Source organism: Electrophorus electricus, chromosome 16 (genome assembly GCF_013358815.1).
Source record: "Electrophorus electricus isolate fEleEle1 chromosome 16, fEleEle1.pri, whole genome shotgun sequence".
Lineage (NCBI taxonomy): Eukaryota > Metazoa > Chordata > Actinopteri > Gymnotiformes > Gymnotidae > Electrophorus > Electrophorus electricus.
In genome coordinates, this window is record NC_049550.1 from 14295909 (window position 1) to 14322892 (window position 26984).

The following is a 26984-nucleotide window of genomic DNA, read 5'->3' on the forward strand; positions in this document are numbered from 1 at the left end:
AGATTTCAGTGAAGCCAATCAGAGCCAGAGGTTCCAGAACACAGGTGTTCTAGAACAAATGCATTCCAAGCGTAAGGATTCTGCAATTCTGAGGCAGGTTCTAGAACAGATATGCACTGAGGCAAAACTCAATACTCTACGTGTGATGTATTAAGCCAGGAGAAACATGAATGGTTTCATATGAACAAACATGAAGGCAACTGGATTTTCACACACTGTCCTTCAAATGAACAAATCACGCTGGCATCTCATGAAAACATGCAAAATGTGAAAGTTTATTGTATTACAATCCTGGGAGGGATTCAACAGAGAAGCACTAGTTCACTGCAGTACCGACACCTGCACATCAAGCCCACTGACTGCACAGAGAACATGACTCCCCCTTAATTAGAATAACACAGATGTCTCAAGACCTTTGCAGATTTACTGATAGTAATAGTATTGTTTGACCTAAAACTCTGCATAAAACATGCAAGTCTCAGGATTTGCCTTTTTTCTGGTTTATAAATACACTCCACATTAACTGTAAACTAGCCTAACATTCCACAAATTGGACATCAGCAAATTCACACACCTAACTATCTTAGGAATATCTGGTGGAACAGTCAGACATATATGCTGAAATAAGAAAAACAAAACAAAAAACGCTATATCCTCTTTATACTTCTGGCAAACACTACAAGAAAGTCAAATGTTTGATAGCCTGTTCATACACCTGTTCCGTGGACCAGGTGTATGAACAGAAAGATCCAGTCTTTCGCTTGAGTTTTCATTTGCGCTAATAAAGCCACTGCAGCCACCTAGTGGCCATAAATGAAATTACACACACACACACACACTGCACAAGCTAAAAGCCGGTCACCGACTTACGCACGCAGCGACGACGTGCCTGTTATTTGGAGGTTCCGGCAGTGTCAGGTTTCGGGGGTCCCTTGCCACCCTTTCCCTTCAGTACATTCAGTTTCTTGTGCAGGGAGCTGCTGGCCTTCTGAGTGACCTCCTGTTCGATCTTGTCCCTGATGGCCGTTTCCAGACCCTACAACAAACAGGACACACGCTGTTCTTTTCAGGAGTCCACGCATTAATCCAGCGTCTCGCAGTTAAAAGAAGTGATACAGACTCAGGTTTTCTTTTGTTCTGTATAATGTCCAAACTCATCTGAGATCCTCAAGTCTACATTACTAAATATGATCATCTGAATCAGAAAAGCTTCATTTGTTCACCATGACCAAGATACCAAGAATTTGCATTGGCAGCCTGATGCATGACAGCCAAGGAAAATCTAGGCGGTGCAATGAGAACGCAAAAGACGTGTTATATTCATGCAAACATACGGTCATGCGCTTCAACAATGCTGATTTTGTTTTCTTGATGGACCAATGCTATCCCCAGTACAGGATAATATCTCGTTTACACGTCCGACACGTTCATACTTTAAGATTCCATGTGGTTAGACTTCTCGATGAGATTTGATGCGTACCAGCCAATTGTGAATTAGCTACTTATCTAGATTAGACTACTATGTCTGCTAGCTAGCTATGTAATTTTGGGAACACAAATCTGTCTGTCGGATATAATTCCTGTGTAAATATCAAAATGTCCATTTGCACAGTTATGCGAACATGAACTTGCCTTTTTCAGCTTCTGTTGTTGAACAACAGCCGCCTTCTTAGGTGCAATGATCCTTCCTGCAAAGACGTTAAGTAACGGCAGAAAAGACACATCGCTGAAAGCGTTGCAATATAGAAGCATATACTGCAAAAAAAGAGCAAACGTGGCTCAGTTCTCCAGTCTTTTTACCACAGTAAAGTTGGCTCATCTGAGACTTGTAACACATTAAACAGGAATAATAGCCTAGTGAGTGTGTGGTGCGGCGGACATGACTTATTTTGAAAAGATCTCGTCACACTAAAACGCTTATCGGATAATATAAACTTGTCCGTACTGCAGCTAGCTAGCTAAATTGTGTTTACATATCTTGTATAAACATTTCAACCTATTGTGCAGGAATAACTTCACAACAAGCAGAAATTGTGTTAAGTGGTCAGTGTGTACACTTTATTCTTTTTAATAACCAGGGCATGCTTGTGAATGCCTGGCGATCATCGTACGCTAGGCCAACTTTATAGATAGACAACTATAAAAGAACCAGCTTGTGATAAGGAGGTCATTATACTGTTTTTGGTAGTCAACGCTAGTCATTATAAAACACGCCGACGAAATGCAAGCCTGGCTAGACCGCTACCAGAACTCAGCTAGTGTGTTTCATGCCACTCACACGCTTTTCAGCTCTTCTTTCCCAAACACCAATATGGCGACTCAAGTCTAGCTGGCTTGTCTCAACACCAGGGACACTGCTCAGCGCGTTTGAAGTGAAGAAGTCTTGAGGTGAACAGATTTCACGCTACAAGCGTCTTACCTCCTTTCTTTAACCCTTTCGGTTTGGTTTTTTGTTTCTTAGCACCGCCGGGTCGCTGCGCCTTAAATTTTTTTTTGCCCTGAGCCATATCTTGGACGTAAGGTTGTTGTAACGCCGTCGCAACAGGAACTGTTATAATCTTAAAACATAATAAAAGTCTCACACTATGGCATATACATGAGAGGCTAGGGAATATACATGAGATAATAGAAAAGGTGGAGAAAACATAATAAAAGTCTCAAACTATTGCATATACATAAGAGGCTAGGGAATATACATGAGAAATAATAGAAAAGGTGGAGAAAAATTATAGACTGCTCATGTTTTTCTATTTATATCTATTAAACATTACTGTAAATAATAATTACAATAGCTAGCTATTGTATTGCTACTACATTTTAAGAAAACCAATGTTTACACGGCACAAAAAAGTTTACTTTTCAAATGTGGCTTTATTTCAAATCACTTTGCAGTCCTCACATTTAAAGTCTGTCTGTCAAGCATCAATCGCGCAAACACGCTCAGTCTTTACATCACAAGTAGTCTTATTAAATCAATAGGAGGCACTTTTGAACAGCAGGAAAAGGCAGGTGATCGTTGACAGACCCTACCTGGCCTCGCACAGTAATATAACGGTCGTAATGTTACTGTTTTCCTTAATGCCAAGACTTGTAGTGAACAGGTGGAAAAAACAACAATTTCTTTCATTCTGATAGATGAAGGACAATACCAGTTTCATACGAAATCATTTACATCTTTGGAAATTTGCTTTAAAAAAAACAAACAAACAAAAAAACCAACCAAAACATCATAAATCCCAACAAGAAAGATCCCACATATTCCTATAATTTATATCCATTGCATTTTATGGCCGAGATGTTTACTTTTATGTTTTTCATTTAGTGTTTTGAATGCTCAGGACAGTTTGGCCCCCTAGACCAAGGACGCTTATGAGCTTATACTGAGTAACTCACAATATAAGTAAAGGTGACTAGCTGCATGACTACCTGATATGGAGCTGCTGAGCCCAGTTCGATCCAGTCACACATTCAACAGGTTGACAAGGACAAAATACAACTTGATCTGCACTTTCCCAATACAGATTACAGGCGCACTTCATCAGTGGGCACATTTTTGAAGATAATTAAGAAAAAAAAAAAAAGAACACTTGGTAAAGAAAATAATTTATCCAGTCTTACATTAAATCTTGTAACAGTACAACTTGGTGCAGCCCCGGAAGCTCTCATTTATTTATATTTTTATATTATATATATATATATATAAAACAAACAAAAACCAACATTATTAAATGAGACAAAGAATAAATTATGATGACAATCATCATCATCATCATCTGACAGAACTGCACACCAGAGCAGTTGTGCCGGGTTCTGAGCCCATAAGGAGGGACTCTGCTCCAGGCCAACCTGAAACCTAGAGTCTCCACCAGAGAGGAACCCAGTTATGATCACAGCACTAGCTTATCCTGACTCAGCCACCCCAGAGAGGGCACCCCCTGCTGGGCTCTTCTATACAAGTTCTTTGCTGCCACTAAAGGAGACAGGCTCCAGCTCAGCCATGGGGGTCTTGCTGCTCTCGCCAACACAGGGAGGTGTGCTCTCCGTTAGGCAGGAGATTGCCGGAGAGTGGGCGAGGTTCTGGAGGAGGAGGTAAGAAGTTTTTCGGGTTTTTTTGTTGTTGTTTTTTTTAAACAGATTTGAAAAGTTTTGTTTGTTCATTTTCTGAGGGTGTTTGTGTCCCTCTTCCTATATGGCCAGCGACCTCATTTCCTCCACTGAAGGAGGGAAGGAAGAGGGTGGGGCACGTTGCAAGAAAGGCCCAATTGGCTGCACATCGCTGTTCGTTATCACCTCTTCTGCTCCCAGATCTCTGGCATGTTCAAGTCTAAATGCTCCAATGAGCGCAATGCCTGGACATTCTCTGTGTAGAAGGCAACGTCCACCACCACCAGGCTGAAGGAAGGAGAGAGAGAGGTGCATGCAATTATGGTTGACTGGTCATGTGTATGTTAGCCTGAGTGCTACAGGAAGATGAAATGACTCACCCATGCTGTGGGCCACCGTCATTCACCACCCCCAGACGAGCCAGCTGCCTCTTCAGGTGCAGCTTAAAGCTTGCGTTGATCCTCAGAAACAGCATCTACACACACACACACATCCATGTTGCAACTGTGTGGATCACTGTCTCTGTGTGTGTGTGTGTGTGTGTGTGTGTGTGTGTGTCACCTGTGTCTGTTCCTCAGGAAGAAGGTCGCAGATAGCCTCATGCATTTTGTTCATCTGTTTGCACACGTTGCGGAAACACAGCGAGGGCATGGGGGCCTTCACCTCATACTGCACAGGAAAAGAGACAACACACACAGTGTATAACCACACTATGAAACAGAGACAACACACACACACAGTGTATAACCACACTATATACATCTACTGCACAGGAAACAGGCAAGACAGCACATGTATTTTATAAATATATAAAATCACACTACATTTATGACATTAGATGCACTTATGCAGAGGGACTTACAAAAGTGCTGTCATACTGCATATTACACACACAAAACTACCACAGGATAAAATTTCTAATCATTAAAAAAAACATTTACCACAAAAACAACAACAAAATACATTTAAGGTGAAAATAATAATGTCATACCAAAAGAACTGTAAACTGATGAATTTGTGCATTATATTAATTGCATAACAAATATTTAATCATGTACCAAAGAGCTGATCAGGAATGGTCAGTCCCAGTGAAGAGAAAGCTCACCTTGGACAGCACTCTCTCAAACAGACCATCCATGATTGCCACCAGCTTAGCGGAGATCTCTGCAATGTGGTCATTATAATCCTACACACACACACACACACACACACACACACACACACACAATGACGCATCACAATGGAAAGCAGGCATTATGGAAGCCCATGCACATGTGTGTTATCTGTGTGTGTATTACCTTGGTGATGTGGTCGAAGTGGCGCAGGATGCTGTACTGTTTGGGCTGGAGTTTGGTCTCAAAGTGAGCTCGCATTATAGGGATGTAGTGCACCACCAACTGTAGACAGCGTGACACCAGAGCTGAGAGAGGGAGAGAGAGAGGAGGTGTGAGAAAATTCTTATTGTTAAAATAAAACCGCCCTGTTAATCTAGAATGAAGATCGTGTTGGTTTCAGGCATAGACTGTCCATGCCCCCTAATCTGAGGATTCAGCACTCTGCTTTCTGACCTCGAGTACTAAATGGCGTAGAATACCATACTAATGCCTTCCCTCTGCTGTTAATAAACCAGAGCTTCTCTGACTAGAACAGACTCTGGTCTCTTGATTTGGGGAGCAGACTGGTCAGAGAGGGGGACCGCTGCACTTTGGCTGAACAACAGAGTAAAGAACGTTCCGGAGGGAGGCACATTAGTTTAATGGACATTTCAGATTGTGTCTCAGGACATTAGCTTGATTTTAACTCTGATGTTTAACATGAGAACAGCTCCTACATCCCAGTAATCTGCAGTTTTTGGTACACTGCTAAACACCATTATATCAGTATAACTAATTTATCCTTGTAGACATTCACTTTTTGCTGGTGTGTGTGTTTGTCTGTGTGCACGCTACCCAGGTTCTTGGTGGTAATGATGTGTGTGTAGGGGCTGGTGTGTGTTACCCAGGTTCTTGGTAGTGATGGTCTTAAGTCCCACCACCTGCAGAGCTCCGGCCCCTAACACTAGTTGACAGCTCCGGGAATTGAAGTGCTGTTACCACAGAAACAAAACGTCAGATCACATGACATCATAACGAACCACCAGTAGCAGAACTGAACTAAACAGAGTTTAACACTCTCTGCAGTACAATAACAATGTGCACAGGACGGCCACACCTACACACAGCCCCACCACTACAAACCTTGAGCAGGTCTGAGAGACGCGTGAGCATGTCGGTTGTGATGGATGGGATGTCGTTCACGCACTGGCAGTATTCCAGAAAGATCCGGATCAGCAGCAGCACGGTCCTGATACAGGGAAGGGGGTGGTGGTGGTGTCAAAGGTCAAAAGTCAGGGCTGGGCCACAAAAACAAACAAAGCCAAACACACAGACACGTCTTGCTTTGGCATGAAGCAAGTCAAATGGAAAGCGGAATTCCAACTTTTGGGACGACTGCTAAGAGTAGTGTCTGACGCAACCCCGGAGGAAATTCCAGCAGCAACTGGACCTGAGACACCAGCATGTGCACTTCAAGTGCAGATGTTCCTTTAGCAACCCAACTATCCCCTAGTCAGAGAGCGTGCGGAGAGTGAGGGGTGTGTTGGCGCAGCCTCTAACACAGATGATGACAGAGGGAGCAGGCTCACAGCCCAGGAGGCTGAAGCGCTTATTTCTCTAAAGACGCATTTGCCCCGTATGATGGCGGGAACGCAAAGAGTGCTGTGCAGAAAGTGACCCATGTAGCTCTGATTACAGGTGGAGCCTGTGGTCTTTACCATGCACTTACTGTACTTTTATATCTGCTAATGCTCAGAGACCTTCACATAGTGTATATTCTATACTGGAGGAAAGTATTTATGTACATTTTATAAAGTTATACAGGTCCATTTAATTCATTTTCTATTGTTGTTTTTAGCCATAAATGATTGTTTACAAACAAAAATATTTCTGTTGACATTGATGTATAGTATTTTGCAAATCAACACAAATCACAAAATCAACAGTTCTTTTATTTGAAAAGAAATCTAATTTTGATAACATTTGTACTGCGATATGTGTTTAGGTTTTTTTTGGTTGAATTAAAAAGTGGTTTGCATAAGTCCCGCTAATGGCTGTTTGTGTTGGTACTGTTGGTAGTCGGGTGTTTGAGCAAAAAGTACCTAAAAGTACTTTTACTAATTAAAAATAATTTCACAACCTAATAGTTTAAAAAGATATCGGATCACTATTGGTATCAGCTGATACTCAAAGTTCAGTATTGGTATCGTGCCATCTCTAATGAGAACTCACCCAACAACGGCGTATTTCTGCCCGTCCACCAGCAGGAATTCGTTAGGCTTCTTGTCGTCGGGACCTGGACACAAGCCAGCAGGTGGTCAGCTAAAAGCTCCATCAGCCTGCCAACGTCCATCTGGGAGGACACTTATACTGGGCTAATGAAAACCACGTTCAGTTTGAGATGAGGAGGGGGAAAAAGTGTTCCCAGATTCATCAGGATTGCTCTGGCGCTCTGTGAGTGTGTGTGTGTGTGTGTACCTGTATGTTTGCGTTCTGGCAGTGTGATGTGTCCACTGGCAATAGTGTCGACCAGGTGCTGGAACTCAGCTGGAACCTCAGCCTGCTTCCATCTCTCTGTGTCCAATAGGAGACTACACCCACACACATATGCATAAACATATCCAGTAATGGAGACTGTGTGACACCTCTGTGACAGAGACGGTCACCCCATGAAGAAGAGTGATGCAGACTCTCACTCAGTACATGAGTGTTCTGGCTGCCTGTCTTTGCTAGTCTGTGTGTGTTTGCGTGTCTCTGTGTGCACATGTACCTGAGCTTGGTCTTGCGCTCCTCATGGAAGCGGTGGACGAAGCGGTTGGCCTGGCTTTGCAGCGCCCCCCGCAGGCTGACACTGCGCCTGTAGCACAGAGCCTCTGTGTCCTTGGCAAAGCGCTCCACCGCCCGACTCACACACACAAACTCAGCTGAGCTCAGGCGCTCCAAAGAGCCATCCTGCACACGGATGGGGAGGGGGAGTCAGCCACTAGAACATGGACGCAGTGCGGCTGGACACGTGTGAGGTCTGGATTAGTAATCACTGATTAAGACAACAACATTTCTTTGCTTTGCAAGATGAGTGTCAGAAAGTGTGTGTGAGTGTGTGTGTGTGTGAGAGAGAGAGTACTTTGGCTTTAGCCAGCAGGACTTTGACACAGCGGTCGTGGCTGATGTCCGATGCAGAGTGGAGCAGCTCCTGGATGTTGTTGGCCACTCGGCCCAACTCGAGATCAGACGGCATCAGATCCTCACTAGAGAGAATGAGAGAGAGAAAAACAGCAAACACATTAAAAAGAGAATTTGTATAAAGACAGTAAGAGTTCTAGTAGATGTTCTTCAGACACATTACCCTACATAAATACACAAAGCTGGAGGCACTCACAGAGAGGCAGTGCCCCCTGGAGGCAGGGAGGAGGTAGTGTTGGTGGTGCGTTCCCTGCTGGATGACGACTCTGTGGTCCCCGAGGCTGAGTCGCTTCCAGAAGCTTCCGCCTGCGTTTGTATCTGTGCCTTGCCCTGTGTCCCCGCAGGTGTGCCGCTACGGCGCTCCGCGTGGTTAAGGGCGTCGCTAATGAAGAACCCCTCGTGTGTGAGGTAGGCGAGCTCCGCTTCCCCGGGCTGAAGGGCAGGCTCGCCAGACTCCTCTTCATCCTCGTCTTCGTCCTCCACGCAGTCGGCATCAGCGGGTGTGGTGGTCAGCCGGTTCCTCTGGCTGCTGTCGAGGACTTCCAGAACGACATTACGGATCACGTTGAGGGTGGCCTACACACACACACACACACACACACACACACACACACACACACACACACACACACACACACACACACACACCATGATAAATTTCAGGTAGTGATTCAGGTAGTTAAAGGGTTCACATTCATGTGAAAGCCTTGGGTACCTTGATCCTGGTGAGGAAGAGGATGAAGTGCTCAAACACACACTCCAGCAGCTCAAACCACTGAGTAAACGACATCAGCCTCATCTGATCCTGCAGCCTATGTAGGTACACACACATAAGAAACACAGATATACAGACATTGTCCAAGAAACAAATAGGAGTGAATTAAAACTGTCTGAACTGATCTCCAGACTTAGAAGCTGTAATGAAGCAACTTACTTCACCACAGTGTCCGTGTCAATCTCCTCGATCTGAGACACTAACTGTAACACACGCTGGGAAAAAAAGAGATCAAATGGTTTAGTCAGACAGGCTGAAGAAAACTACTGGGCATAATATGTGCAAAACGGCTTCATTTCCGAAACACTCCAACATGCTTCCTGTCCGTCCAGACAGAAAGTAGGCTCCTCTGTGATGTGTGGTATCTGTCCCCAGGGGTGGGGTGCATGGAGCCCTGTGCCCAGGCCGGGTGATGCGAGCCTGGCTCGTACCTGTCTGACGATGCCCTTGGCTGCCTGCATCATCTCCTCACTGTAGATGTCCAGGAAATCCAGCTTCCTCTGACGGAGCAGGCCAAACACAAGAGACTGCAGCCGGTCCTGATATTAACACACACACACACACACACACACACACACACACACACACACACACACACACACACACACACAATCAATCCACTCCTCTACCTAATGTATTATGTTTGGCAGCACTGCCAGCGCGTCAGGCGATTGGGGGGCACGTCCAATTAGCACCAGCGCTTATTTCGCATCAGTACACTTCGTTCGCAGGGAAGTGTACGGCACGGAACAGATTCACGCTGGCACTGATTGGGGATCAGTGCGCTTCATTCACGGGCAGTGGGCAGCACACCCACCTTCCCTTTTGCTGGTCTGTGGCTTGGAACCTACACCACACACACACCCACAGAGTCACGAGCCCTGGAGCAGCGGCACACACCACACTGACCTAGATCCTGCCTCAGAAACAAACCCGCTGCTTTGGTAAGACTGCTTTAGGCGAAGGGGGAAACCGCCTGCTGGTTATCTGACAGCTCTGCTGCTGAGTTCTTACTGGGGATTCTGACACCTGTGAGGTGGGAATGGGATTAGGGCTACACTACATGGACACAAATATACTACCATAATACGGTTATATCGTGACAGTGCTATGCCATGTTATATGTAAAAACTCAGGAGAAAACTCTCAAAGTGACGAGGCTTTTTTGGGGGGTGCGGATACCTTTTCTAGCACTTGGTTGTCCTCCTCGAAGGAACGGTTCAGGTCACTTCTGGAGTAGGTGGTGAAGTCCGCCACCATCATCTTGTCAATCAGCTTCTCCATCTCACAGAGCTGGGAGCCCAAATGTCTGAGAAAGAGAAAGAGAACGCACTACAAGATGCAGCATATTATATATATATATATGTGTGTGTGTGTGTGTGTGTGTGTGTGTGTGTGTGTACCTAAAGCTGTGTATTCCCTGCAGCTCCTGCTGCAGCACCTCCTTGGTAGTGTTGATGAGTTCCAGCGCTCCCACGAACTCCGAGCTGGAGAGCAGCAGCTGCACGGTGGGTTGGGTCTGCTGCACGGCCGCCATCAGCTTCAGCTTGTCGTGCAGACGCACACAATTGCCGCGGGCGACAGCGTCCCGCAGCACCCGGAGAGGGCCACGGCACATCACGCGGCCCACGGCGGCGGTGCGCGCGCGCAGCTCGGCCACGGCGCCGGCCGTCTCCCGCAGCCGGTCCTGCAGCTCGTGCTGAGACGACATGGCGTGGAAGAAGGCCTCGGAGCGCAACGAGATCTGGCGAGCGATGCTCACCTCCACCACGTCCAGGTAGTGACTCAACTGTGGGAATGGGGGGGGAGAGATGGAGTGAATGAGTGAGATAAGGTGGGAGAGTGGTGCAGGAGGTAAAGAATGACAGCAAATCTAAACATTTGAATAATAAATGCAGAATGAAACTTGGCATCAAAAGAGCAGAATACGTCACTGAGGGTGAGACAGGGCTGTAGCAGGAGTCCCGCCCTGCTCGAGCAGCATTACTAGGAACAGGTCAGCGTTACTGGACCAATCCCCATAAATCACACTGAAGTGACCTTTCTGCTCTACGCTGATGACCTGCTGCTACCGTCCCCCTCTGATCAAGGACTACAGCAGCAGCCGGACCTGTTGGAACTGCTCTGGTTCTGTCAGAACTCGGCCCCGACCATCAATCTGGACAAAAACGGGGTTGTAACCTTCCAGATAAAAGCCAGGTGTCAGGAGAACAGCACCTTTCCACTCTAGGAGACACCGCCCTACAGCACTCATTACATTAGGATTACCTTGCGCTGAAAATCAGGAAACTTGTGGGAGTGAACGTACTAACACAAAGAGCATGGACAGCTTTTTACGCAATCAGGAGAATCTACAAAATAAACGTCCCGATCAAAACTGGTACAAATGTTGATAGAGCTGATTATGTTACTGGACTGAGGTACAGGGTCCACGCATTAAACACTAGCTACACTAGCTGAGACAAGAATCCCATAGAGTGCATGAAGAATTCTGCAGGAATGTACTAAAAGAAACACTAATACATACAGGGCAGAATTTGTTCTGATTTCCGTTGATTTTAGGCATTAATAAAAGATATCTAAACTTTTGGCTGCACCTAAAGTCCAGTAATCAAAATGCAATACAGCCCTGAACCCAGTCCTGTCTGCCAGCTGGTCCTGAGACCAACTAACCTACCGACACAGAACGCACAGCAGCCTCTGCCCAGCACTGCTGACCAAATTCCAATCAGACAAAGCAAAATTATCAGACAAAGCAAAGAAGCCCGTCTGGAACACTGGGACAATGACACCAAAAGGTCTGCAGTTTAGACGGCGTTATCAGGCCCTAAACAGAGAATATGACACAGCAGAATCTCTCTACACAGTCTCAGATCTGCAGCAGGGATGAGTACAGCCTCAGTCACCACAATCCGGTTAAAGACACAAGCAGATACAGAAAAGTCCCGGCTGGTCAGTGTGAGAGCAGGGAGGTTGAGACAGAAGAGCACCATCTCCTGCCCTGACAAAGTCACACACTCAACAAAATTTCACAGTAGAATTAAAGAATAAACACCCAAATTTTTTAAGACCTCCCAATCTAAGAAAAAAAAATAATAAAAAAAAAATAATAATAATTTTACAAATTGTTGTTGGAGAAGGAAAAACAAGACTTCTCAATGCAAGAGATTACCACCACCTGAGGGATACTGTATATAATTATCCTCCAGATGGGACAGACAGACAGGAGGGGGGTGGAGAAGGGTTGAGAGAGCAAAAGAGAGAGTATGTGAAGAAAGCAAACAAGACAGAAAGTGAAAGAATGCCAGAGTCAAAGCAGGGATTTCCCAGAGCTGTAATCGTCACGCGGCTCACCTTCTCCTGCAGTAACCGTGACGACGCACCGTCACAGCTGTTCTTCCCCCCGGCAACACTGAAGTGCGTCCAGGGCAGGACGGCGTTGAAGGTGGCGGGGTCATTTAGCACAAAGTCCGGCCTCATGAAGATCTGCGGCACAACGGGGGGAGGTGGAGGAGGAGGGGTGAGGCTACAGGTAGACGGGTGGAGGAACAGATGGAGCTGCAGGTGGAGAGACAGCTTGGTTCTTACCTTGGGCACCTGCTCAAGCTCCTCTTTGGCTTTGTCTAGCAGGACAAAGAGGGGGGGGAAATAAATAAATAAATAAACTTTGAATACCTCCAACACCCGTACACACTTGCATTCGCTCACTCACACACACCCTCATACTGGGTGTGCTAATGCCGGATTTATCAAAACGACAATATACACATTACGTTTGCTGATCAAACTGACCCTGAAACTGACTGCATTTTCTATTTGATTATATTTCAGTTTATATGAACTCATATGAGCTAACTCGATTAAACAGGTTTCTCTCTAAACCCTCTAAGCAGACCAGCTGCAGAGATGCACAGATGACCCAACCAGCAACACTAAGCCCGCTGGGCTGCGTTCATGTGTAAAGGACAGCAGTGTACCGTGGTCGCTGGTGATACTGGGGAGGGACAGGTCGTCTTTACTGGGGCACACATTCTTACATCTCTCGTGGATTTTCTCCCTCTGCAAAGCAAAACAAATGAACAAAACAGGTAGAGGCCAGACGTGAGCAGGCCTGCTTATGGGCAGGCGAGAGCGCTGGCGAAGGAGCCACGGAGCTCAGCCGGTCAAACCCAGCAGTAACCCGACACTGGGGCCAAGTGCACATTAAATGCTTCAGAGAGCAAAGTGCTGACTTGAGACCAGCCATGCCTGCTGTGCCATCTCATGCCCCTGCAACTCCTGAGTCATAAGGTGGGCCCCTCCTTAACATTAGATGAGGCTCATCTCTGGACATCCATTTTTTCTTCATATCTGACAATCATTTTTTAACGATACTCTTTGTATTATTCATAATATTCTTTGCTGTATTTTCTTATTTCTAACTGTCTGCATCATATGGCGCTGTCTGTAGTGCTGGGGTGCTGTGAGTGAAGGATCACCACAAGTGTGTGTGGCAGTAAAGTAGTCTCCACTCTTTTCAGCTTTCTGAAGACACACACACACACACACACCTCATCTCTCTCACACACACACACGCACACGCTCTCTTCTGGCAATCGCAGCTCCTGAATAATTAACCTTGTGACTGTTGTGTGTGCATGTATGACAGCGAGTGCTACGTGTGTGTGCACGAGCATAAACACTGCCGTCACCTGCGCAGTCTCTTGCAGGTACGCGCTGAAGTGCTCGGCCGTGATGGTGGCCAGACTGGGAGCGGGCAGCACCTCCCCCTCGGTGAAGTCCACGCCCCACGTCTTTGTGAAGAAGTCAGACTCGCGCTTTGCCAGCCGCGGGTCATTCAACGCTGCCGGCAGGTTCACCTTGGAGCAGTACACCGTCCACCGATGCTGGTCTGCCACCACCGATGGCCCCTCACACAGACCCCGGGCATTTCCTGTGGCATTGTAGGAAATGTAGTGCAAGATGCGCATGATAAAGCCACAAACCAATCGGCAGATGGATGGACTTAACAGGATAAATGAGGCTGTAATTGCAGCAATGCTAACAATAGCTAACAGTGCACTTTAGTCATGTCAAGATAGCAGTATTATGGACTCTACCAGAATTCAGGTAAATTATATATTATTTGCAAGCATTGTGTTTAGCTTGTCTGTACGATGTGACTGGTACAAGTTAGGATTAGGGTAACGTGTCAGTCACAGCAACCTATCACATACAAGTCCTTCGCCTGAAAGTGTAGCCGAATCCATAACAACAGCACAAGGTAGCACGACACCATGCTGGTCATAAGAGTTAGGTTACACAGTTAGCCACATTAGCAGTCTTAAACCATCCCTCTACTAAAGAAACAGTGACATGTGTCCACCCCTTACCAGTGGGCTCTTTGGGACAGACGTCAGGGAGAGAGCGGGAGGGCCGGTAGTGTCTGGAGGAGCCCGCCGGCTCTCTAGGTTTCCGGAATAATCCTTCCCTGGCGCCGCCAGTACCCGTGCTGGGCTGGACTATGGGCGACGACCTGGGTCCGGACGCCATCTCAGCGGAGCTACCTCACAGCAGCGAGAGGCTGGGCGAGAACATTCCGGATAGACACAAGGAAGAGAGAACACAGAAGGAAAGAGAGTGAGACATTCCTCTTACATGACAGGCCTTTCGTTAAAGACAGGAGTGTGGATTTTCAGGTACATTTCAGCCATTTATTCAGTTAAGGGCCTAGGGCATGCGAATTCCCAATTGCCTCGCAAATGGAAACTGCAGGTGGGTGAAGTGATATCTTTGTAACGCTGTTGCGATCCACAAACATACTTCACAGCTGGCGGGGGAGAGAAACTAGAGAGAAACACATTACCATGGAATTTAGGGGGAAGATTTCTCAGGGAAGCAGGAGTGTCCATGGAAATGCACCTCATTAGGTGAAAGAAATGGAGAAACTAACCTTCTCAAAAAAAAAAAGGTTAAAAGTTGGTTCAACAACAACAAAGGCCACCGCTCCCCCCACCAGAGTCCCTGATAATAATCAGCAAATCAAAACCTGCTTGAAAGATACTCAATCTGCAGACTCGGACACGGCGCTGTGGCTGCGGGTGATGGTGTCACATGCGAGTGTCACTGCGATTCTTTTAAAGAGTGCAGTTTCTGTAGGGAAGTTATTCACACAGTGGTTGAAAAGAGAAGGAAAACAGTCAACTTTTCAAACTGAAACAGCTGCGGTCGAGCATCGACCGACTGATGAAAAAAAGGAACAACTACTTTCTGAGCAAAACTGAAAATAGACTGCAAGAGTAAAATTCTCAAAATGCTTGTACATGGTGGAGAGTACAAAATAATTCCCTCAGTTACTATATTGTGTATTCTGTTATGATTGGTACTTGTGTTAAGATATTGCACCATTATTTCAGCAACTTGCATTTTGAATGAAAACTACATGCAGGTGGGTGGTTATGCTGAGCTCATTGAGTGAGCACTGAGTTCAGCATATGCCCAACGACTCAAAGTCTGTCCAAGCTTGATACTGCGATGCACTGCTGCAGCCTTGAAACACTGTCAGCATTCACTCATCACTTAAGTAATCTTATCCTAGCTCAGCGTGTACACCAAGAGAACGACCGCAGACACACAACAGTAAACTCAAAGCAAAACTACGTTCATTTTAATAACAACTCCGTTTTCGTTTCTGTTCGATCATTTTCCGTGGCTCCTCCGGGTCCTCGTAACTTGTGTGCTTTCAGGCTTAATAAACACCGACGGCGTCAGCGCGTCCCTGACAGACACTGACACAAAAACTAAATACAAAATGTTTTAAGCATTATAGGAAATCTATCACTGAAATGTATCTAGAAATGTAACCTAACCCCACGTAGTGGTTAACAAACGTTTTACTGACATCCCATGAATCTAGTGACCTTATAAGTAGCTATACTACTAATACTGTAACCTCCACGCTCGGAGAAGCGTCTACAGACTGGTGTTGGTAAATAATTAATTATGCGCCACACGTGACTATGGTGTGACCAGCGAAAATCTAATAGTGCCCACTTCCTAAGACCTTAGCTTGTTATCCTTACCACTTTTACAGAAGGACGGGTCAATTATAGGCAGCTGCACTTCAGGGGAATTTAACCTATCCAGGTAGTCAGCTGTCTTTATCCATTTATTTAGGAATCCACATTTGTCTTTGTAAGTAAATTAGCTGCCAGGGTTTCTGGAAACATCAGTTCACTTAACATTTGCCAGCAGAAGCTAGCTACATAGCTACAGCTGTAGCTAGCAACATTTCGAGCATTGTTATATACATTACCTAGCTAGCTACAATGGAACATGCTTGAAATAATCTATGAACAGTTTTAAGTTACAGAAAAATGATTCCTGCAACATGCAGCAATGTGTGACCGAGACAGTTAGTGTTAGCTAACCAACTCTCTCGAAAAACTGCAACAAAAAGCAGCACGCAGGCTAGCATTTAATTAACTAGTTGCTACTAGCTAAATACTCTAGCCAACTAACTTACCTGGGCACTAACATGGTTCCCGTGCGAACATTCCGGTTGTTACATCCTGAAATCATAAACCTTACAGCAGAAAGTCCGAAAGGTTTTCACAATGCCGTGTAATTCGCCGCGGCCTAAAATATCATTCGTTGTGTTACACGTAAGATAGCAAACCCCTCAGCATTAGCTGCCGGCTAGCTGGCTGCACTGGAACCCAGCAGTTTAGTTTGACAGTCTTCTTCTAGACATTTAAAGTCAAACCAAGATAGACGTCCGTCGATTCGGGGTAGTTTGTAAACGGACCGCGCTGTTTTAAACCAATTCAATGACCCGTAATTTAACTACAGCTAGTGAGCATATCAACTACGTCCACCTCGCAACCGCCAGTCTCGAGACGCTACACACACCAAATCGACGATGAGCAGCCGGCGCCTGGCCCATCGCGCATGCGCGGAACTGTCTCGCTGACGTTTTCGATGGTTCGCTCCAAAACGGCCTTCTGCCGCCATCTATTGTTTATATTACAGTTTTATTATAAAAACCGATGAGCAATTGCCGTATTGTGCAGCATATATTATTAACTGTAGATTAATGTTTCAGACTTGCAGTACTATTAGATATTGTAGAACCAGCTTTGCATTTGCATTTAGAAAAAAGCCAGCGATAAGTCAGTTTAACCACCAAAAAGTAGAAAACAACTTGTATGAAAGTGACTTTTATAAAAAAAAAAAACTTCTATAAAGACAAGCTCACATCAAATGAAGAATCAAATTGCTCTGCAGTCCTCAAATAACCCAGTTTATGCGCCATAGAGCTCCCACGTGGAGATATGTCTACACTTTTTACTGCAGAAACACCCAGGTCACTGGATGTCAGCATAGTGGCTGTTTCATGATGTGAATAATTATTTTAAATGACAGTATATGGCAAATTTCTGCTTCGATTTACATACATAATCACTCATACAGATAAAAAGCCACATCACATAAATTGTCTTATCACGTTTATTATTATTATTTTTTTGGAAATTGTACAAAACATATGCTGGCAGTATAAATACTACTGAAGTATTAAAGTGATTAGAAAATCCTCCATCTCTGGGGGAATTGTGAGGCGGGAGAAGCACTAATTGATAAAGCACCCAAACGAATGCATAACCATGAGAGTATAATTTGCATACTGTACATACGTACTGCAACACCCAGTTTAATTAACACACAGTCTAAACTAAAGAATCCACAGGTGTTGGTGCAGGATATGGCACAAAGGCTGGCATTTCGCACAGAAAGTGTAAACCATCTCTTAAAAAATAAAGACAGAAACCTTCAGGTTTCACAAGGCTACTTTTGGATTGCTCAACTGTTTTCTTTAATTATAAGACATTCTATGATATGAAGCCCAGAGGTGATGTATTAGCATGTGGCTAATTAGCATAAAACTAAAGGCTTTACTTACGCTATTAGTGATGTTCCTTTTCTGTGAGGTATTCAAATATGGCAGCACATTTTGTAGACATTATTTCATTCCTGCATTCCCTCACATACCCCGGAAGACCATGAATAATCAGTAGAATTTTAGTGTTTTATCCATAAATGTGCAGTTGCCCGTCGTAAATTAATTAGACCAGACTTTGTGTACTGTATTCAGTCCTTTCATGCGATGGAATGAACAACGTTTAAAAGTAATCAGAAGTAACATTTATATACACAGATGCCTACATCCCATCTGTAGGCCACTGCTATGAAGGCAAAATTGGGATTAGCTGTTAGAAACAGTAAATACCATTTTTAATTTTGTTTTAAAGGAAGTTCCTGTCCTATTTGAAATGGCCATGCGACACCAAAGTAGAAGTGGAGCCCAGCACAGGTCTGAGGAAGCACACAAACATGCGTGCTAAGTGGTGAAGGAGAAGCCTTGCTAGGGGAGTGGGGGTGACTGAGGCAGGTTCAGACAAAGGTATGCAGAAATTAGGAAACCACTGGATGCTGTTGTGTTTGACCTGGGTTTGAGCTGTAGAACTGAGAGCATCCTGGCAGTGAGAAGATTAATATCCAAGCTACGTGCTCTGTCCACGCAGGGAAGCAGATGTGCCGATGCACACACACGCGCACAGATGCCCTCAGTCCGGCGGTGTCTGAAAGATGAGTCTCACGAAGGGCCTCTCTTGCGGCAGCTGCTTCATGCAGAATGGACAGGCGGGGTGGAAAGCGTTCGCACCCCGGGGCACTGTCGTGCTGCTCCAGTACTCCGCAGTGCTCTCTGAGCACACGTGCCCACACGGCACGAACGCGTGCGACGGCTCCGCCGCGTCCACGCAGGCTCCGGCCTCGCGGCCCAGCACCAGGGCCACGTAGGGGCCGCGCGAGCGGCACAGAGGGCACTCTCGCTCGCCCTCCATCGGCTGCTCCCGCACACCCTTCCGCGCCTCCCCATCCTCGTCGTCATCCTCCTCTTCCTCTTCCTCCTCCGTCGAGCTCTCCTTGAAGGCCACGCCCCTCCCGCGCCACTGGTGGTAGCCGTGCACGTGGCCGCAGGCGAGGTAGGCCCAGGGCTGACCCGGGCCGGGGACGGAGCTGGCACGGGAGGCTGCGTCCAGGCTGGGGAAGGCCAGCGTGTTGAACAGGACGGGGCACTGCGGCCGCACGGCGTTCAGCTGGTGCCGCAGCGCCTCCAGCTGCACGGGAGTGGGAGCGCAGGACAGGCCGTCCACGGATCGCCACAGCAGAGTGACGCCGCACAGGTCGATGAGGGAGCCGTCGAGCAGGACCGGAGTCTCCTCCTTCATCTGGCAGGTGCGGAAGCAAAGGACAGAGAGAGCAAGAGAGGGAGTGAGAGAAAGAGAGCGGAAAAGAGGGAAAGAGGGAGAAATGGGGAGTGAGAAAGGGGAAAAGCGAAGAGATGGAGATAAAAGCAGAATGAAGAAGGTGCTACTGAGCGACATATGTTTTGCTCTGTGTGAGAACGTCTGTGCCTGAACTCCTATTGTGTGTGAATAAAATATCGGCCTCTTGTGCTGTTGACTTCATTTCCACAACACACTCCCTGCAATCAGCAAACCCACATACATCTATACTGTCTCTTGGGGGCAGTAGAGGGCAGCCTGTAGCTCATCACGGTGAAAGCCTGTTCATCAGCACTGCTGTGTGTGCGCTGAGTTGGCACATAATCGGAGCACGAGGAGACCCAAACCATGGTCACCTCTGTGTGACCACAGCATGTCCCTAGTGCACAATGTTAGACTGGCTTTACTACAGATGCTACAGAGGGTGGAAGGACCCAGGAACCAAGAATAGAACTAAAACTGAATAGAGCGTACAGCGGAATGTAGAACTAATAAATAACAACAAAAACAGATCACATAACAAAACACAAGTTAGATTCAAGTCCTTCTAACTGCTTTTTGGGTGAGTTTTGAAAATGACTGTTACTGGGTGAGAGGTTGGACTGAGTTATTGTTTTGGTGCAGGATTTTAGAGCTGGTCTTACCAGGTCCCACTCTAAAGTGCGTCATCATTAACGCTGCTCACACACACTTCAAAATAGCACATGTACAACTTATTCGTGTGTAGACAAACACAAATGCACAGATAACCATACGCACATACAAAAACACAAATAGCCATGCACCCAAACATACATCACGATGCTTACTTTTAGAGGGAGTTGGAGAGATTAAGAATATACAACACTTTTCAGTCCTGCTCCTGAGCTGCGTGTGTGTCCCATGACACAGAAAAGTAGTTTGCATTTAGTCATACCATGGAATGTATAGAGACAAGGTAGTTGATCCAAAAATATCGTATCGCTCTGAATGTGTGGGTGTGTGTGTATTTCTGTGGGTATCCATTCAATCTCTTACCCATTTGCCTCTGTTCTGGGCCGACCTGGTCTCTCGAAGTGTGAAGATATTTCCACAGACGGAGACCTCTCTCCAGACAGCGGGTTTGGAAGTGGGGCTGTTTTTGGAGGCGGGGTTGAAGCCTTGGGGCGGGTGCATCACAAGGACTCCGTTAGTGGTTAGCCCATCCATCTGCCCATCAAACGTAGGCCACTTAGTGGCCTTTTCCTGGGGAAACATGCCCACATGACATAAATGAAACAAAAGCTGTTCTGAGTGTGTGTGTAAAAAAACGAAGTATTTTTAAAGTATTACGTTTCCTTTAAGATTGGCAGGAACACAGACATAAAGACATGACAGGCAAACAGACAGGCAGAGAGGTGAAGAAGCCAACCTACAGACAGACAGAAGGAACAATGGACACCTGGACTAAGAGAGACACAATGGAGAGGTGCAGTGGGTGGGGTGGGGTGGGGTGGTAAACACGCACCCCGAGGAAGATGTTTCTGGAGCAGTCGAAGCCAGCTGCGTAGACACGGGCCGTGTGGGGCGGAGAGCGCTCACACACGATCCGACACGCGAACCGCGAGATCGTGCTCTGATAGGACCGCGTGTCGCCGATATCACTACTGGTTACTGTGTTTGACACCACAATGTCAATGGGACTCTCAATAGATCTGCCAATCTGGGGGGGGGGGGGGGCGGGCACAAGGGAGATGTTAAAGGTTGGTGAACATGGTGAACATCGTAATCAGTGCTGTAATTATCATTTCATTGAAAATAATTTGCAACTTTCAGGATCCACTTGAGTTCATGCGTTTATATGTGTTTGTGGTCATGTGTGTATGATGTGTGTGTGTGTACCTGAAACATGTCTGTGTCGTTGTCGTCTGTGTATTCCACCACCACGGTCTCAGCCCATGAGAGTGTGTAGGACACACTGTGCTGAATGTTTTTACTGATCACCTACCAGAGAGAGGGATAACAATGAAGATAAGAGGAAGAATACTGGAATGTGTGTGTGTGTGTGTGTGAGAGTGTGTGTGTGTGTGTGTGTGTGAGAGTGTGTGTGTGTGTGTGTGATGTGTGTTAAAGCATCACATTGCACACCCACACCCACACACACAAAGAGAACTATTCCTGGTGTCTCACTGAGGTCTTGGACATTAGAATATCACTCTCACACTCAGCTTTTCCCATTACCAATCTATTACTGCTGATGTGTTAGTTAAAAAAAAATTTGTTATAAAAATTTGTCTTGACAGCCTTATGTTACTTTCAATGATATATAAGTGTACTTTGCGTGTGTGTGCGTGTGCGTGGTGTGCGCGTGTGCGTGTGTGGTGTCCGTGTGTGTGTGGTGTGCGTGTGCGTGTGTGTGCGTGTGTCTGTGTGTGTGTGCGTGCGTGTGTGCGCGTGCGTGTGTGTGTGTGTGTGCGTGTGCGTGGTGTGCGCGTGTGCGTGTGTGGTGTCCGTGTGTGTGGTGTGCGTGTGGGTGTGCGCGTGTGTGTGCGCGTGTGTGCGTGTGCGTGCGTGTGTGCGTGGTGTGTGTGTGTGGTGTGCGTGTGGGTGTGCGCGTGTGTCTGTGTGTGTGTGCGTGCGTGTGTGCGTGGTGTGTGTGTGTGTGTGTGTGTGTGTGCGTGGTGTTTGCATGGTGTGTGTGTGTGTGTGTGTGTACCTTGGCTGCCTCTGGGGTGTGGGCGATGTGGACAGTGCTAGGTTTGACGCCATTGGCTGTGGGTCGTCTGTATAGGCTAAAGTGACTCCTCCTCTTGCCACGGTCTCCGCTTGGGTGGGAGCCATTATACCTGTGCACAGGTAACACACACACACACACCCCTGTAAAACCTAAATCACATGTTCTCTTTGAGTGTATTCATCCACATCTACGCATGAGCGGGATTTTAAAAGTTGCACAGTTGCAGCCGCTAAATATCCACTTGTGTCAAAATCCCTCCGAAGGAGACTCGCAGATGTACGTCCTCATGGCTCGGACGGGAGCCGGTCTTACCCCAGGATGATCAGCTCTCCGTATTTGATGGGCTTCTGTTCTGAGTCTTCTTGCTCTGCGCGTAACATCTGCGTGGCTCTTGACACCTTGGCACTCCTGACAGAAGTCCTTTCCACCCCACTTCCTCTTTCTTCTCGCGTTTTCTTTCTTTATTCAGTGCGTATTCATCGCTCTATGGTTGTACCACACCACCTACAGAGAATAAAACAGAGACATAAAAAAAACAACAACATGATTTCGTCTTATTTAAGTGCAGCCACTGCATAAGATGCGATAGCACGTATATTGTGGTGTCCGCGGGGCGAGGACTCCTGTGACGCCGGACGCCTCTCGGCTGACTTTACTCAGTTAAAATTGCGTGATGTAAATAGAACTGGAAATGTTTTTACCTTCTTCGTGTTATAGTCCATGTACTTTAGTTACCTCCTTCTCGTTTCACTTTTCTGATGCTGCAGTGTGTTTATGGAGACGGCACGGTTAACAGCGCAATCTCACAGAGTGAAATTATATTTTCTGATTCTGCTTCCGCGCGGACGCTGCGAGTTGAAATGTTTTGTTTGTTTTTTTTTTGTTTCATAATCTCAACCAATCCATCCCGGCAGTTCTGAAAACAACAGGTGTTTGAAGTGAGACGAACACGCAAAAAAAGTGCTGGCAACAACAAAAAAGCTCAGTTTTATTTATCCAACCATAAATTACATCGGCGCTCCGCAGACTCCGTGTACTGGAACGAGCGAAAAGGCGACGAAGATGCCTTAGACCCTTCTCAGACATTCCTTCATTAGGACGCAGAGGATGAGTGTTTGCTGACTGTACCGAGTTCCGTGAGAAACTTTCACTTGCTTTTTCAGTGTTCCCAGCATCGGTTTTGTTTACAGCCATGAAAGCAACGTTTTCACACGAGATAGCGAGCGCGCGACCAGTCAAGCGCTTCAAATGAGGAAGCCCGAGTTTCGCTTCTCAGACCGCAAAACCCCGCATTCAGTCAGAATGTGGCAACCAGCATTTGCTAAAAATGGTGCCTGATGCCCTGGTCCTATTTTTTTTTTTGCGGGTAAGATGTATCTACTGAAATGGAATTCAGCACACATCTGTTTATGAACAGGAGGTTTGAAAGAGCAAGAGAAAGAGACAGAGAGAGTGCGAGAGACAAAACAAGTGAAAAGAGGTGTATGCGCATGTGAGGTGCATGCGTGCAGATGTGCATTTGAGGACAGCTGATCTGTGTTTGTGTTGGGGGGAGTGGTGTGTGTGCATGCATGCATATGTGGCTTTGTTTGAAGCTGCCATCAATCTGTAGCCACATCAGTCTTCACTTCTCTCTCTCTCTCTCTCTCTCTCTCTCTCTCTCTCTCTCTCTCTCTCACACACACACGTTTGTGGCTTCTCAGGGTTGTCTTTTTACCAGTATAAACCTGCAGTTTAAGCAGAACAACACCTAAAGCCCACCATATTTAAGATAAGGGCTCATCTGTGTATAGGGCTGGATGGTCGACAGAGGACTGATAACTAATACAGCTGCTCAAACTGCATATTTGCATGTTGCCACCTCTACTGCTTATCTAATATCTGCAGGAACACATGCATGAATGCATGCGCATACATACACAAAACCACTCATCTAAACATTTTGCACACTGACACTAATGTGCATGCACACAAGGTCAAGAACTAACAACAGGGGCAAACAAACATCTGTTCTGCTTCACTGGTGTGTGTGTGTGTGTGTGTGTGTGTGTGTGTGTGTGTGTGTGTGTGTGTGTGTGTATGGTTCACTTGCACCTTCTGCTTGGTCCTGTAACCATTCCAAACACTCATTCACACTCGCCAACCGGGTAAAACACGCCACGCTGTTGCCATGGTGACAGAGTATACAGCCTGTTATATAGGCTACACACCTCTCTAAGCATGCACTGCCTGGGAAACACGAGCTCAGTGTTGTCAGTGCAGCCACTGCGTGTGTGTGTGTGTGTGTGTGTGTGTGTGTGTGTGTGTGTGTGTGTGTGTGTGTGTCCAAGAGCTACAGCTCCATCAGTGAATAACCAGGCACAACTGGGGAGGAGAAGATTTTACCTAACTGCCATACTCAGCTAGTCTAGAGTAGAGGACAGTTTTGGGTGGTGGTACAGGTGGTGTTTCTGGTGGTGTTACAGGTAGTGTATTGGGTGGAGCTGCAGGAATGAATCCCTGCATCAACAGGAATGGCAAAATGAGATTTAAATGCCTCAATTTAAAGAGATTCTGTTCATTAGGTCAGTCCAGCTAAGCTCAGTGAGTTAATTTAACACATAGATGTTAGTGCAAGTATTAATTGTGATACCAGTTTTTGATATGGGCTGAGTTTTAAATTTTAGTGAGTAAAAATCACCACCAAATTTTAGCCATAGCGTTTACACACTCAAGTAGGCATGCTTACTTGATGTCTGTCCTACCCTGCCTGTTATAGACAACTGGTAACACAGGTTGCACTGAGAGGTTATATGAATGTTCTGCAGTCTTGCATCCTATATAAATATAATTTCCATCTCACCTAGTGTGTCCTCTGCAAGTCTCGTCTATATCTTGTCTACCGCACTGTATCCTGTTTAAGTTTCAATTTGATCTCATCTACTTTCTCCTGTGTAAATCTCGTCTACATATTGTCTACTGCTCTGTGTTCTGTGTGAGTCTCATATTCATCTCATCTACGTTACTGTAGCCTGTCTTGTCCATGTCTCTTTCAAGAGTGACCTTGTTTTGTCCAGTGGGCAGATGCTAGGTCAGTGTTTTTAAGATACGTTTAATAAATAAATGCAATTGTTAGTATTTTCAATACAGCTCACTTACAAATGCAAGTGAAACATAAACTGAGGGGTTTTCTCTCAGGTCTCCCGCTGTGTCCCAGAGTGCTTTGCCAATGGCATACGTACAGGCCGAACATGGAAGCGATTCAGAGGGGAACACAGGTTTATTTATTCCACATCCACATTTTCATTTCCTCCACCTGTGGCTAACTCTATGCTATCTTTGAATAACACACATTTCCATGCAGAATATTCTCCCTGCACACGCCCTGCCGTCAGACCAGGTCATTCCTGACAGAGGCCACTGGGAACACTGGACAATGGTGTATACAAGACACTGCCGGTGATCGAACCTTAGAGCACAGCCCTGGTGCTCCAGAGGTGTGCTCAGACCGCTACTTGAGAAGGAATGAAAACCACACCATATATGGAGATGTCAGTTGGGCATTTCTTGAACCTGCTTTTCCAGAACATAATAATGATTAATAAATAACAATGTTCTAAACACTTTGGAGCATATTCGTTTGTGAGAAACAAACTAGAAAATACCTTTACTTATATCGCATACCTGTGGAATATTAGATGTGTCATATGTTAGTGAGGAACCAGTCATCTGAAGCCAGCTTTCAGCCTCTTTACATGATCCCACTCATCAGAAAGGAAATACAAACACTAAACCCAGATTGTAACGTAAGGGCTAGTGACTACCTGGGTGTATACGAGAAGTTGTACAGACGCCAGTGACTGGCTGCTTTCCCCCACCACCCATGCTCCAGAGAGGGGAGGACCGAGGCAAGTTTACCCAGCTGTAGTCTCACCCAGCTGGGCTCAGGGCACACGGAAGGTCTGCTCTGCATGGGCAGAGCTTCAGGGCTGATTTCAGCCCATAGCCGCAGAGGTGCTTTTGTGGCAGACGAAGGCTCTGCTCCTCTGTGCACTGGGTTAGGAAAGCAGGATGCAAAACCAAGAGCCTTTTAGGAAATCTAGCTTAGTACAACTGCCACGTGGGTTCAGATTTGATAAAATGACACAGCAAAATAAAAACAAACAAAAATTCTTTAAAATGGATTTCAATCCTGTAGTGTTTGAATTCAACACTTGCTTTTTTCATCCTGCACAGAAACTACACAAACCAATAAAACTATGAGCAACATTTTACCTTAACAATGCCTGGTGCAATAACATCCTTAAACAAAAGTCATATTTAATCAAACCAGTATCAGGATTTTATCATGGAATGTAGAATTTCCCTATTGATACAACACATAACCTATGACCAGCTCTCCACAGGTCCAAAACAATTGTAGACTGATGACTGTCTGCTGTCATATGCAGCTTATGTTATACAGCCTATGTTTAGGTGTAATGCTTGTCAATTTAAAATTCGGATACCATGGTAATGAAGGTAGACAGGTTTTTGCCAGTCAACAAGATACAGTATACTAAAACCCAGAAGTACTTATTGAAATAACTTTTTTTGTGTTTTGATTTGTATATTCTTTGTGTGTGTGTGTGTGTGTGTGTGTGTGTGTGTGTGTGTGTGTGTGTGTGTGATTGATGGGCCCCAGAAAACTGTTCTATTCTCGCAGGTATTAAAGCACAGGACTATTCGCTCATTTTAAGACCATACTGACTTGTCCAGTCCTGCCCGAACATTCGGCCTGACGAATCCGCGAGAGCTGTTAGGATAAGGCCGTACGAGACGTTACAACT

At 45.9% G+C, this 26984-nt stretch overlaps 3 protein-coding genes across 8 annotated transcripts in view; all 3 read right to left on the reverse strand.

Annotated features, from left to right (window-relative positions):
• Positions 1-253: 253 nt before the first annotated feature.
• c16h19orf53 (chromosome 16 C19orf53 homolog) lies at positions 254-2543 on the reverse strand. The gene is made up of 3 exons (XM_027031500.2): positions 2420-2543; positions 1633-1688; positions 254-1036 (listed from the first exon to the last, which is right to left on the reverse strand). The coding sequence occupies exons 1-3, from the start codon at positions 2505-2507 to the stop codon at positions 893-895; spliced, it is 288 nt and encodes a 95-aa protein (XP_026887301.1). The 5' UTR covers positions 2508-2543; the 3' UTR covers positions 254-892.
• Positions 2544-2851: 308 nt separating this feature from the next.
• vps54 (VPS54 subunit of GARP complex) lies at positions 2852-17034 on the reverse strand. Of its 2 annotated transcripts, none has more exons than XM_035534668.1 (23): positions 16661-17034; positions 14529-14719; positions 13848-14089; positions 13134-13215; positions 12745-12779; positions 12511-12642; positions 10560-10945; positions 10339-10465; positions 9588-9695; positions 9316-9371; positions 9097-9193; positions 8578-8957; positions 8323-8446; positions 7969-8150; positions 7677-7789; positions 7431-7494; positions 6342-6447; positions 6103-6190; positions 5403-5524; positions 5210-5290; positions 4666-4773; positions 4485-4579; positions 2852-4392 (listed from the first exon to the last, which is right to left on the reverse strand). In XM_035534668.1, exons 2-23 carry the CDS (start codon positions 14686-14688, stop codon positions 4287-4289), a joined length of 2994 nt encoding a protein of 997 aa, XP_035390561.1. In that variant the 5' UTR covers positions 14689-14719; positions 16661-17034; the 3' UTR covers positions 2852-4286. The 2 variants fall into 2 exon arrangements, with proteins under 2 accessions (XP_035390561.1, XP_035390562.1); XM_035534669.1 differs by lacking the exon at positions 16661-17034 and adding an exon at positions 15002-15100.
• Positions 17035-17626: 592 nt separating this feature from the next.
• Positions 17627-26984, reverse strand: part of peli1a (pellino E3 ubiquitin protein ligase 1a) — an 11307-nt gene continuing 1949 nt past the window's right edge. For 3 of the 5 annotated variants that reach the window (XM_027031509.2, XM_027031508.2, XM_027031504.2), the window contains exons 2-7: positions 22489-22680; positions 22156-22285; positions 21342-21443; positions 20968-21162; positions 20499-20705; positions 17627-19424 (exon numbers count right to left, since the gene is read on the reverse strand). In XM_027031509.2, the coding sequence (XP_026887310.2) occupies positions 18759-19424; positions 20499-20705; positions 20968-21162; positions 21342-21443; positions 22156-22285; positions 22489-22556 (1368 nt within the window). In that variant the 5' untranslated portion in view covers positions 22557-22680 and the 3' untranslated portion in view covers positions 17627-18758. Of the gene's footprint in view, positions 19425-20498; positions 20706-20967; positions 21163-21341; positions 21444-22155; positions 22286-22488; positions 22681-22877; positions 23093-23177; positions 24150-26984 lie in introns of those variants that run through there. The other 2 variants (XM_027031507.2, XM_027031505.2) reach the window with 2 other exon arrangements.

Bases quoted from the DNA above. Each gene is read 5' to 3' on its own strand.
- c16h19orf53 (XM_027031500.2), bottom strand. From the start codon at position 2,507: ATGGCTCAGGGCAAAAAAAAATTTAAGGCGCAGCGACCCGGCGGTGCT. The intron at 1,689-2,419 runs GTAAGACGCTTG...ACGTCTTTGCAG, and splicing joins GAAAGGGTTAAAGAAAGGAG to GAAGGATCATTGCACCTAAG. The intron at 1,037-1,632 runs GCAAGTTCATGT...TGTTTGTTGTAG, and splicing joins AACAACAGAAGCTGAAAAAG to GGTCTGGAAACGGCCATCAG.
- vps54 (XM_035534668.1), bottom strand. From the start codon at position 14,688: ATGGCGTCCGGACCCAGGTCGTCGCCCATAGTCCAGCCCAGCACGGGT. The intron at 7,495-7,676 runs GTACACACACAC...GCTTGTGTCCAG, and splicing joins GCCAGAACGCAAACATACAG to GTCCCGACGACAAGAAGCCT. The intron at 6,448-7,430 runs GTGAGTTCTCAT...TCCCTGTATCAG, and splicing joins CAGAAATACGCCGTTGTTGG to GACCGTGCTGCTGCTGATCC.